The sequence below is a fragment of the Mesocricetus auratus genome, unplaced genomic scaffold (genome assembly GCF_017639785.1).
Source record: "Mesocricetus auratus isolate SY011 unplaced genomic scaffold, BCM_Maur_2.0 Super-Scaffold_100007, whole genome shotgun sequence".
Classification (NCBI taxonomy): Eukaryota; Metazoa; Chordata; class Mammalia; order Rodentia; family Cricetidae; genus Mesocricetus; species Mesocricetus auratus.
The window spans coordinates 22,068,637-22,082,409 of record NW_024429191.1 but is presented as its reverse complement, the minus strand read 5'-3'; the positions used below and the strand labels follow the sequence as shown (position 1 = coordinate 22,082,409).

Here is a 13,773-nt window from a genome sequence, read left to right as displayed (position 1 = left end):
TGACTGAGAAGTTGCCCATCACTGGTCAGGTGGAGGATGGGGAGGGATGCTCCTGTGAAGACTGCCAGTCACAAGGAGCCTGGCTCCTGAGTAGCGAGCCTATGATAATAACTTCGACATGATGAAGTTTTACTGCCTCTACCTTTTGGCGAATAAGTTGCATGGCCTTATTAATCATGCCGGGCCCAATAGTGAGGAAGAGGAGGGGGAGGAGAGGCCCAAGCAGGAGGAGGAGATAGGGTAAGAAGCCATTTAAGCCAGTCCACAGCGGGTTGTCCCAGAGGTCCTGCCATCTGCTCTCCAAGTCCTCCTGAAGCCTTTTGATCTTGTCCTGTATGATTCCTGATCTATTGGTGTAAAAACAGCACTTTTCCTGTAAAAACAAGCATATGCCTCCGTTTTTGGCTGTTAATAAGTCTAATCCCCTTCGGTTCTGTAAGACTACATTAGTCAGGACATCAAGCTGCTTTTGGAGATCACGGATAGTACTAGACACAGCCTTTATATCATTAACCAATTGGGCTTAGAGCCGTCTGTGGAGCTCAAATGCCGTGCCTAGCCCTGCAGCCTCAGTGGCCATACCTGCAGATATTCCCAAGCCAGCAAGTAAAGGAATCATCGGTATGGCCCTCTTGGGTCTCCCACCAATATAATCAAAAGAGGGTACAGGGAGAGCCTCATCCCAGGGAATAATATCCACATCAGGAATCAAGGTGGCTGGGTCACAAAGGCCTGACCACTTGGCCAGCAAGAAGTCATATGCCACCCCACCTCCACAGACAAAGACCATTCCAGAAGGTAGGCAGCGCTGAGCATTAGATTTGGTTGTATTTGAATTACAGAAAGATGGATCAATGTAGCTCACATCTATACTGGATTTATCAGTAGTAGGCGGGGCCCAAATGCAAGCCCCAGAAAGTGCCATTGGGAGGAGCTGGACATGGATGGGAAATGTGGCCGAGCAATCTTTTATAGTAGCAGGGGCATCTTTGATTGTATCATTAAAAACCACTGCAAGCGGCCGAGGAAGTCCAGATTGGAGGCAAAGCCTGCAATCCTCCTCAAGGGAGGGAGTCATTTGATTTAGTAAGGCCAAGACCATTTGTAGAAGCGACTCAGTATGGGGGTCGAGTGCTAGCTCACCCCGATTTTCAGAAGAGCAACAGGGTGATAGTTGAGCTCTGGGTACTGGGCCAAAATAAGTTGTTCTATTTTTTTTTATGAACTTCTTGTTCCCTAACTTGATCTTGAACTCCCCCACCATCTGAATAACCGATAGGGGGCGCATGTTCCCAGCAAACAGTTTCACCTGGTGCTCCAAAGCAAGGGACAGAGGCATGCCCTCCATCTCTTACAATCCAACCACCCTTACCCCCAGAGAGCACTCTATTTCAGACCCCAGTCCAGTAAGTCCTTTTAGTGGAACTACTGGTGCACATTTGGGCAGTGCCATAACAGGCCAAATGCATTGTTGGATAGAAAGCAGTACAAGGACAGGGTCCTGGCTTCCCATCAACCTGGGGGATAATCTTGGGCTTCTTCATGCATATCCACTTATTGGAATTTGAAAAAAGGGATCCTGATGTGTCAATCATATTGACTGCTATCTTGCTATCACAATCTACCTGTTGTATGGCCCATCCACTAAAGGGAGACACCATGTATGTTCCACCCTGGCAGTCACAGGGTTTCCCCATCAGGCAAGCCAGGATAACTTTGATGTTGTGTGGGTTTCCAAATCCTCTATCACTGGGCAGGATAAGCATCATTGATATCAGGAAGAGTAGCATCACCCACATCTTCATTCGTTCCTGGGGGGGGGGGACAGAGACACAGTTCTCAGGGGTGGAGCACTCCCTGGAGAAGTGATGGTTATTGTCCCCTTGTTGGGGCAAATATTTTAGGTCTCTGGCTGGTACCCAAATGGGTCTTTTTTCATTTTGAGGGAAGGCACATCCAAATCCTCTCCCTGCTGAGAGGAGAGGGTCTGGTCCTCTCCGGACCCCCATCAATTTAACTGGGTGGTATATTGATGGTGGGCTAAGCCCTGGAGGATAGTCTCTGCCCAGGGGGAATTAGGTCTGTCTTCTGACCAGATCTCTATGAGTTCCTTTAAATCATGTGCTTCCCAGGGGGTACCAGGCAGCCTGGTGGTTGCCACCAGGGTTAACATTGACAGGAAAAAGATTGATCATTTCTCCCCCAGAAGCATCCTCCCTACAATAAAGTGGTGATGCGGGGGGGGGGGTTCTGGAAAGGATTAATAGGGGGAACTGGGAGCAGTGTGACCTTAGAAGGCCAAGGAGCCCTTTCAAAAGGGTCTACGGATGGATACAGGGGCACAGGGTGGTGTGAGGTTTTGGCTTTGGTTTTCTTGAGTTTCTTTATCTCCTTTTGTCCCTTCCTGGATTGGTGCCTCACTCTTCTCCCTAGGTGGTCCAGGGGGGAAGCAACCCTTTAAAGCAGACACTGTTGGGAGGGTCCCCAGAGCGGGAATCTCTCCCTTTTCCACCTGAGCTCTCCCAATTAGGGTTTCAAACATATCCCAAGTATCCCAGTCAAAAAGATTACTCTCTGGCAGCCAGGGAGCAATCTTGAGCAAACAGTCCCAGGCCTGGAGAGCCTGGTTATCAGAAAGAAAGATTCTAGAGTAGGGTTAGATTTGGACAAAGACTGCCCCATAATTTATGGGGGTACACTCACCCACAGACCAAGTGGCCCCTCAGCGTTCTTCCATTGAAGAGTCATTTCCTCATATGTGGCACCATCTCTGCAGGGTTCCCCCTTCAGGTAGAGCAGGGGAAGGGCTGATCCAGCCAGTGTCTTCCTGGGGGCTGAGAAGGATGGTAAGTGTGGATGACACTGACCCTCCCCCCATTAGTTACCAAGGAGAAAAAACACACACTAAGTAGGGAGTCTGTCGAAGCAGGATCTCGGTTTATTCCAAAAGGCAGGAGCTTATATAGGACTGAGGTAGGGTGTGGGAATCTTAAGATAGGGTAAGGTGACATGAGGAGTTATGGGCCAATAGTAGTCCACGAAGCAGGCAGGTAGCTAGGCAGGGGACAATCTTGCCTCAGGTCTTGCTGAGTCACCCCCCACGTGGAGGTTACAGATTAGAGACAAGTTGCCAAACTCTAGCCAGGCTCAGGAGGTTACACTGGGCATCACAATCGAGACCTAAACTCAAGTCAGTCTCAGGAGCTTACACTGGGCCTCGCATCCAAGCCTTTCTTAGGCCCAACATTAAGCTTCCAAAATCATATTTGTATGGTGAAATATAACACTGTGAACACTTCTCTTTTCCAAAATTCCCAGGAATATACAATAGATGTGTTTTTCCGTCAAAGCTGGAAGGATGAAAGACTAAAATTCAAAGGGCCCATGACAGTTCTTCGGTTAAATAACCTCATGGCCAGTAAAATCTGGACTCCAGATACGTTTTTCCACAATGGAAAGAAGTCTGTGGCCCACAATATGACCATGCCTAATAAACTCCTGCGCATCACAGAAGATGGCACGCTGTTGTACACCATGAGGTAAGGACAGTCACGATTCCCGAAGGAAACTGTCTGGACTTCTTGTTCTGCTACAAGAAGTAAATCATCAGGGTGATAGGCCATGATTGGTCTTTGGGTTATCGGTTTTTAAGCATTAAATTTATTCTGCTAAGCAATCATAATGCTCTGAAATATCATGCATGGATGCAATGTTAAATAAAATGTGAATGAAATCTAGATTAGCTAATACAATGCTGCAGAGGTGTATTTCCAAACTGTTTTAATTTTGAAAGAGGACGCTTTAATCCCTGTTAAGAATATTTCCCTGCATTGTGATAAGGTCTAGTTAAATTTCTAGAAGCTATAAAATGGTAGACATTCAAAAATATTTCTACAGAAAAGGAAGACAAAATGAAAAGCATGATTATACAAAATTATTTTAAAAACTCACATGGAACTATGTATGTACTTAAATACATGATTTCTCAAATAGTATTCTTAGCTACAGACACTTAATTTGGCTTATCCTGAAAACTGTATGTATATGTGTGTAGTATGATATAAAAATGACTGAAAAACATGTCATAAGTATACAATGCCTTAGTGATGAAATAAAGGAAGCATGGATCATAAAAACAAAACTAATGAATAATTTTTATAAAAAGCCATTTTAAATACATTTAACTTGGAAATATTCAGTGGTCTATTATTTATTTTTGATTTTTTTAATGAAAAAAAGGATTCATTTTTGTTCAAATAAAAGCTGGTTACCCAGTATAACTGTTTATTGGAATGGTCAGTGTTTCCTATATTTGGTTATTTCTTTCATTAAAATTTGGCACATCTGTCTTCTGTCCCTAATCTCACAGTACTTATGACCAACCATTTCATTAAACTGAGATATGAAATCTAACACTGCCCATCCCTAATTTCATCTAGCAACTGCAAAATTGTTTCTCTTCTCACAAATAATTGAGAACAAAGGTTTGCTTCTAATGTAAAATTCTGGCTTTTCATATCAAGCACATGAGATAACCAGGTAAACTCTACAATTTACAACCCATGCTTTCTTTTACTGCTTTTGCAACTAAATGCAAACACACATTAGCAGGGTTGGCTAGTCCATCTGTAGGAGAATGAAAAACTACTAAAAATATCTAATTGTCTAAAGCCATCGGAAGAAGTCAGTGAGAGCTTCATTCAATTTTCATTAAAATATGTGGATTTGCACATGGAAGACATGCATTTGCAATATTTCTCACTCATAGAATCTTTCTTGACCTCCCATCTTTATGAAATTTCCATTCTGGTCAAGTATTTCTGTATCCCAGGGAAAGCTATGATTTCATGTGCGCTACTCCTTAGTAGCTCTCTCTTTTCAAATTGCACTGCATGTTTGTAAGCTACTGGAGCTTCAACTGTGTTAATCATGGTAGCATCAGAACTGGAGAGATCTCCTTGTATAGAGCAAAAGGGAAATAATTCACAACTAGCACAACCTGAGCACATGTTTCAAGTTAAAGTATTAAATAAATGGGATTTGTTTTGAGTAAGGGAGCAAACAAGAAGAAAACGTCTCAACTCTGTACTTTGCATTTAGCATGGGATTGGAGAGCCAGTATGCCTTTGGCAGATGCTGCTAGAATGCGTAGATTTTCAAAAGCAAATATTCAGGTGAAAATGACAGAAAAAAAGTTTAAAAATTGCTGCAGAAATTGAACCCATCTAGTCAAAATACAATACAACTTAAAGATTATGGAGGAAACATAACAAGGAAAAGGAAAATAGAGCACTGGAAGACATAGCTAAACTATGGCAGCATCCAAGCAGGACATAAGCATATTGCAAATTAAAATTTGCTTTGGTTACAGACAGGCAACTCTGCTCTCCCAAAGAGTCCACTTGTGTTCCACCCTAAATCCAATGTTTATTCCTTTCATGTGTAATTATGTACAGATCCTAAACGGTTTAGGATTAATGTTTTCTGGTGGTTGTAAATTTTTTATGATAAGTGACACATTCCATTAACTAAATTACTCACCACTTACCTAGTGTTAGTAACTTTTTAAATAGTTGAGCATGCAATATAAACATTAACATGTTTTTACTGGCTATAAAGTCATCCTATTTGAACTATTTAATAGAAAGGGTAACACAGGATTTGCTAAAAAATCTTTCCAAGATTTTGGCTGTGTAGTTCAGTAGGTACGGGCACCAGATACAGATGGTGGAAGGAAAGAACTGACTCTTGGAAGTTGTCTTTGGATATAAATACCAAGGGATCTTTGCATTCATATCCATGCATACACTCAAAAATGTTTATTTTTAAATCTTATGAAGAAAATAAATACAAATTTCCCCACAGTTCTATCTGCTACTATATTATATATATACATAATATAAATATATTCCTATATTTCAATGAATTAGTTTTTAGCACTAAAAAAACATGAATAGAATGTCTGAGCAGTGGTGGCACATGCCTTTATACCAGCACCTGTGAGGCAGAAGGATGTAGATCTGCATGAGTTCAAGGCCAGCCTGGTCTACAGAGTGAGTTTCAGGGCATCCAGGGCTACACAGAGAAAGTCTGTTTCAAAATCGAAACAGACAAAATATGAATAGAGTTCACATTTCCAGAGCATATATGACATGGCAATGAATAAAATTAACTGATGGAAAATCAGTCATACTTCATGACAATCATCAAAGAGGTGTTTATACCTTGCATGAACCACAGTCTCACAAAGCCCAGGGACACTTTCTCCCTCACCTGGTCCATTTCTGTTCCATTTGTTGGTACTGTTCGGGGAAGAGTTCACAGAATGATTAAGACAGGAGGACTATTCTTGGTATTGTTGCCAATGTCTTCTTCTCAATCAAGGTTGAAGTGGCAATCGTGCATGTTCTTTTATAAGTTGTTTTGTATCTTTCACCGACAGATAATAAATACACATATTTATGACTTACAACATGATTTCAATTTTGGTATATATTGTGTAATAATAAAATCAGGCAAATTACTCTATCCATCATTTGGTTTTGGTTATACAATTATATATTTGATTATATCTACTTTAATTACTGGAACAATTCCCATGGTCAGATGGATTAGTGGAGTGATTTTTGTTATGAGAAACACCAGTAATATTTTCCCCTTCTTTAAAATCCAATCTTGTCAATTTTCACAAAGCAAATAAAAAATTACAGAAAGCAGTCATGGTAGCTTATAAATCATTCTAGATAAGTTGATTGTTGGGAATATAGCATAGGGGTACATTTTATGTCCATGTAATCTGTTTTGTCAATGTATTTGCTATAGTTAATAATACCCTGCTCTAATTATCAGCAAGCGTCTAATCTATAGAGCTTTTGTTGTATTCTGTTTCCTTAATTAATAAGGCTGACAGTGAGAGCTGAATGCCCAATGCACTTGGAAGACTTCCCTATGGATGCCCATGCTTGCCCGCTAAAATTTGGAAGCTGTAAGTAAATTTACTTAAAATTATCATTATTCTTATGTCATATCTATGAACTTAAGCAAGAGATTTCCAATTAGTTGTGGTCTGTTGGAAAGTTACAAATACATCAAGAACATTCAGACAGCAGTATAAGAGTTGCTTACGAGCAGCAGCCTTTATGCATTTTACGTTTTTACTTAAAAAAAGACTTTATATTCATTTTTGTGTATGTATGTGTGCCTATGCGTGCTGGCTAATTTTATGTCAGCTTACCCCAAGCTACACTTACCTGAAAGGAAGGAACCTCAAATTGAGAAAATGCCTCTGTAATATCCAACAGTAAGACATTTTCTTAGATGGATGTGGGCTCAGCCCATTGAGGCTGGTGCCTTCCCTGCTCTGGTGGCTCTGGATTGTATAATAAAACAGGATGAGGAAGCTGAGGGAAGCAACCAGTAACCAGCACTCCTCCATGGTCTCTGCTTCAGCTCTTGCCTCAAGGTTCCTGATATATGGATGTGTAAGCTGAAATAAACCATTTCCTCTCCAAGTTTCTTTGGTCATGGTGTTTCATCACAGCAATAGTAGTAACTCTAACTAAGAGACTATACGAATGTACATCATGCATGTGTGTGCACCTGTGGAGGTCAGAGGAAAATATCAAATCTCCTAGAGCTGTAGTTACACGTGGTATCAAGTAGTATTTCTGGGAAAGGGGAAAGAATCTTGAATCTAAAAAATATGTTTCCATCCCAATAAAAAAGGAATTACCATATTTGGCCAAAGACAATGTGTAGGAGTTTTTTCTTGATAGATGCATGTTAAGGGGATACCTAGAAAACAAATTATTGTCATTATCATCTCTAAAATTTTCCAGGTCAATATGATTCATGGAATTCTTGAATGTGTTTATCTTTTTGCTTCCATTTTATTGTATCATAGACACATCTCCATTGTGTCGACTTTATGGATCTACACTGTTTGAAATCATCAAGGAGTTCCTTTGGGGAGACAAAGGAACTTTGGGCTGTATAACCAAAGCTTCTGAGCTTCTCTCTCCTCTTCTATTTCTTACTATAATGCATACATGGAGCAAGGATAATGTATTCCTGGCTTCCTGTAGGGAGGGGTTCAGACAGGGACTGAGTCAATCCCAATTTACCTAACCGGTTTACTGTTCCCATTAGACAGGCAGACTGAGCAACTATTTTGGTAAAATATGATTCATAGAAAAAAATAGTGATAGTGTAGGCTGATAGCAAGCAAAAAAATAGCAAAGGGCTTTCATGAGTTTAGCAGCTCTAGTGATGGGGAGATATTGTTCTCTATTTATAGATCACATTCTATCCTGAAGACTCAAGATTAATCTCCTGCAAACCTTCCAGATAAACAGGACTTTGGGAGAAGACTGGCTTTTTCTACCCCTTTCTTGTACTCTTTACATGGTGGACTCTCCTTTTTCTCCTGAGAGGCAGTTCTATTTCTTACAGGGATGTTATTATTTGTTACTTGGATATCCAATAGTGCATCAAACATAGGATACTTTGTAAGTTCTACTAGTCCGCAATGTAACCTTAGGAGGAAGAAGATCAGCCACTATATTGTTCCTGAGCCAGTACTGATCCATTACCACTATCACAGTATCAATATCAGTAATGTCCCTAGAAAGTATTTTATTCCCAAAATCAAATCAAATGTGTTCTTATTTGGTCAGTGAATTACAGCCTTGCACTTTCATATAAGATGTATAAAGGTCATTGCTGGTCAATGTCTGCGTAGTCCCACATCTTTAAAAAAAAGGTGTCTATACATGAGGTTCCTCATCACAAAATGACATCGCAAGCACTTGCATCTGCTTTCAGGGAGATGGGAAATTGTTGGTAAAGGAAATAAGAAATTAGTGGCCACACAGATCAAAGCTTTTCCTAAAATCCTAAGCATCATCTACCTACATGTCAGTATAATGAAATGTGTTTTATTTTGCCTATGTTCTCATAGTTGGTTGAGAAGATTATATTTTCACATAGACACATTTTCATTTGAAGATTTTGGGAGGTATTTTACAAAGAAAGATATGGATCATGAGGAGAAAATAAATAGTGTACCATATGAGAACAATGAATTCAAAGAAAAATATACAAAACAGCTTTCCACTTGAGTGTTTTGCCTGTGATCTTTCCTGTCTGTGTTGCTCGTCTCTTTGTAGCATCTGTGGATAGCCTTCTCATCTTCCACATCTCAGCACAAAAAGCACCTCCTAAGTTCTTTCCCGATGATTCTGTAATAATTTGCATATGGTGCTATCAATCTTCTTGATGCTTTTCCCAGTCTACTTTATAACATTTGTCCATGCATTTATTATCATTTGTGTTTATCCCTGAATACTTTTTATTGAATGCAGACTGCAACTTTTTAAGAGCAAGGTATATTTTAGTTAGCATTTTTTGCTGCAGATGGTAACACAATTCAATAAATAAGTATTTATTGAATGATAAAAGATTATACTACCCAGATATTTGGTGGCTTTTTGCTTTTCAGAATTTGAAGTTCTGAGGAGAAAGATGGAAGAGGTGTGATGAAAACATGGAAACCTGGGCATTAAGGCTTGTAACAAGCACTGTAACTTCATTCTACAGTTTCTTTCTTGACATTAAACCTAGGTTTGCATGCATTACTAACACTAGGTTATTTCATAACCTCAACCAATGCCTTTGGTCTACCATTTGTTACTAGGGAATATGATTCCTTTGAAATCATTTCCTAAAGAATGTGATTAAGCAGTTTAAGGCATTTACCAACTTTTATTTCCTTACATCTAAGAATTATCAATACACATAAACTATTCTCATGCCTTCCGTCTTCTCTACCACAAGACATCAAGGGAGTGAAAGCTTTACTTGCAGAAATTTCAAGGAGAATCTCTAAGTAGTAATTGTTGTAAACCTTCACTGTACAGTATAAGAGGGCTTATACATGTTCACCCACCATGCTACTTCTAAAAAGAGATGCACAAGGCACTAAAGATAGCACACTTTCCCCGCTATAACTATATTAGCATTCCAGAGACAACTCAAGTTATAAAATGATACCATTCAGACACTGTTGCCAACAACTATACAATGTAGTAGCAGGAGATTTAGTTTGTTCCAAAATGGCATGAGCTCTAGAATTAGCTTCCTCGACATTTACACACCCAGCAAACTTCCTTGGCTTATGTACAAAGTGAACTTTTTTTCAAGAAGAAATATTTCAAATGAGATGGAGCAGAATGAAAAGTATTTTAAGCTTTTGTCTCTCTGTCCCCACTAATTAGTGGCATGCCATGAAGCAAGTATTTGGGTCTGTGACCCAGTTTACTATCTATAAAATGTGGTGAAATCATGTGGCCATTGAGGATTTTTCAAGAGGTACATTCAGTCAGTTCACAATATAACAAATACACAGTGTCTGCTTCAGTAAAAAAACAAGAATTTGCTATGACCAAAAAAATATTTTTCAGAAACTTCCTACCTATGAATTGTTAAGAAATATGATACTTCTCCAACTTGTGCATTCTGCCCTCTTCTAAGGAAATTTCTAAAGTCTAATTTTATACGTTTATACATTGATAAAATTGTCCTGCCTGTATAACACTGAAACACCTTATTTATCTTGGGCATATACATATTTGTACACAATTCTCAAGCCTGAGTCTGAAGGTTATATTGAACAGGCCAATTGTTAAGAAATCAATGAGCTCTAAGCATTTTTATCTTTTGGGGGACTCATTTCTCCAAAACATAATTCAAATTATAGTTTATAACTGTTAGTATAAAGATGAATACATGCCAGTTTAGGTTATATTGATCTTAGATCCTAAATAAATTAAAACCTTTTCATAGCCTTTTGAGAGTGGTTTGGTCCCTGGGAGGGGTGCCAAATGTGACTAATGGATGAGCTGGCCGTGTGCCAGTGAATCAAGCTTGTATCATGAGGCTAACCTTTGTTATCAGGCCCTCCCATCAAATAATCTCAAGCAGTTCTGCTTTTCCTCATCTGATACTTCTTAAAATGTTAACATCATTGTGCATCTAAACAGAGGACAGCATTGCAGCCAATGTAAAGTGTATCTTCTTTGACTGCAAAACAGAAATTCTGTGAAATCTTTTCTTCCTTGCTACCACCTTCTTTTAATTCCTCCATCTATCCCCCCCCCACTTCCTTCTTTCCTTCGTTTCTATACACTCCTCTCTAATCTGAATGGATTAAGGATTTATGAACCAGATCCTCATATGGGAGATATCTTCACTAACTTTGCTAATGAAAATTAGTGAGAAGAAAGATTTTGTAAGGTAACTTATCAGCATCAGAAGAAGCAGCATAATTGTAAATATCTATACAAATAATCATTTTAAGAGGATGTCAGTGCAAGCCTCTTCTCCAAGGCTTCTGCAGCAACATTTCTTGTGTTACGTTTCTATTTTTCTGTAAGCTTCCCATGGTTCAACATCATTGCTACCCAAGGTTGTTGGCTCTAATCTCAATTTAGGTCTCATGGTTTCTACTGTGGATATACTAATCTTTTTCAACTGAGTTGTGCCTTTGCCTGAAATAAAATAAATAAACAATGACAACATCATTGTCTATTGAACAAGTTATTTCTTAGGAACATCTTCTCTCTTTGGATCTTACATTTATAAAAGTGTTGACTTTGAGCCTCTCCAAGTCGTTTTCCGTACCTAAATTCAGGCCTTATCCCTCCAACCCATCGCCCAGCAATGCATGACTTTATTGCATTAAACAATCGGTGGAATTACATCATTATTTGGATTTCTGTTTGTGTCTCTGTTATGCCACTGTAAATCACATAAAACTGGCACCCTTGCATATGTCTATTATTGCAACAGCTGCACAGTGCTGTATCCTTTGTATGGGTTTAACATGTTAAGAGTGAACAAATGTGATGAGCAAATTGGCAAAGAATGGGCTGGCAAAACCAGCAGAGACAGCTGATCTGAACAGGGGAGTGCTCTTGGACCCCAGACCGACAGTGGGGAGGCCAGCATGGGACTGATCTGGACCCCCCAAATGTGAGTGTCAGTGAGAAGGCCCTGAGCTGTGGATCAGTGTCTATCCCTGGTATACAAACTGTCTTCATGTGCCTATAGCACAAAGAGAGATGCTGTCTCAGCCTGGACTCTTAGGGGAGTGCCTTGACCCTACCAAGAGTAAAATGACAGACTCTAGATATCCCCTATGTGGAAGGATTTGGCAATAGGGTGGGAGGGAGGGGGGAAGGGGAGTGCGGGAAGAGGGGAGGGAGAGGGAACTGGGATTGACATGTAAAACAAGCTATTTAAAATTAAAATAAAAAATGATAAAAAAGAGTGAACAAATGATTGAAATAAAACCTCAGAAAAATGTGTATTTATAGCACCAAGCAACCGAGCATGAACTTTCATTTTTTAGCTTGCCACCTGCAACAATGTGGTAGGAAATGTGAAGCTGATGAACAATCAGCTCATTAGAAGGAGCAAAGAGGCAGGATGCATAACTATGCTCTTTTTCTCTCTCAGATGCTTATACAAGAGCAGAAGTTGTCTATGAGTGGACTAGAGAGCCAGCTCGCTCAGTGGTAGTAGCAGAAGATGGGTCACGCTTAAACCAGTATGACCTTCTTGGACAAACAGTTGACTCTGGAATTGTTCAGTCTAGTACAGGTAAGTTCCATTTTATTATTCTGAAGACAATTAAATGAAAAGAAAACATGTATAGTGAGAATGTAAAAATCTGTGACTCCCCTAGCAACAGAAAAGTCTGAAAAGTAGTGAAACCTGGGCCTACAGTGTTATATTTATCTGCTAAAATATTTGTCAAGCTAATAATTATTTTTACACACATCTTACAAAATTTTAATTTATTTAGTGCACTTTAATTTGTGATTTTGAAAAAGGGACTTAGTCATGTACAAAAACAGTGATGCTAATTTCATCAAGAAACCACCATGACCAAAACAGTCACCAATTAAAGCAAGAACAAAAGCCTCCTAATTTCAGATTTCATTTTGGGACCCTAAGAAATTTAACATTTTCAAGTAATATAGGTCAATCACTTAGTTTTTATCTAAGATGTGACTTTTACTTGTTTATAAACACCTGTCACTTCCTCAGGAGCTAAATAGTTATGCTTCTTGTTTGATAAGATGAAGACTTGACCTCAGTTTTGCCCTTATTAGAAATGCAGCAGCAGAAATGCAGCAGCATAATGGAAATTCTGTTTCTCTACCATGAGAAGGATGTCAATAAACATCCTTTTGCTGTCACCAAAAGCCTGGGGATGTTAGTCCAGTTCTTTCTCCTGACAGAAATATTTCCTAAGGAATCAGAATAGCATACATTGCAGATGAGATAGTGATTGTGGATGTAGTTCCATGTGAGGACACTTGCATAGCATGCATCAGTGTCTGGGTTCTATCCTTATACCTGAAATGTAACAAGAAGTGGGAGTGGAGCTCTAGTATAAAACACTGGGGAATATCACAGGAGATGCTCAAATTATTATGCAATGGCTGTTGCTCCAGCACTAAATTCTTTTCTTCTTCTTCTTCTTCTTCTTCTTCTTCTTCTTCTTCTTCTTCTTCTTCTTCTTCTTCTTCTTCTTCTTCTTCTTCTTCTTCTTCTTCTTCTTCTTCTTCTTCTTCTTCTTCTTCTTATTCTTATTCTTATTCTTATTCTCCTCCTCCTCCTCCTCCTCCTCCTCCTCCTCCTCCTCCTCCTCCTTCTCCTCCTCCTCCTCCTCCTCCACTTCCTCCTCCTTCTCCTCGTCCTAGTCCT

The 13,773-nt window shown here is 39.5% G+C and overlaps 1 protein-coding gene across 2 annotated transcripts in view; it reads left to right on the top strand.

Annotated features, from left to right (window-relative positions):
- Positions 1–13,773, top strand: part of Gabra1 (gamma-aminobutyric acid type A receptor subunit alpha1) — a 56,649-nt gene that overhangs the window by 27,025 nt on the left and 15,851 nt on the right. For both annotated transcript variants that reach the window (XM_005071937.4, XM_013114796.3), the window contains exons 5-7: positions 3,319–3,539; positions 6,903–6,985; positions 12,517–12,660. In XM_005071937.4, the coding sequence (XP_005071994.1) occupies positions 3,319–3,539; positions 6,903–6,985; positions 12,517–12,660 (448 nt within the window). The remainder of the gene's footprint in view (positions 1–3,318; positions 3,540–6,902; positions 6,986–12,516; positions 12,661–13,773) is intronic.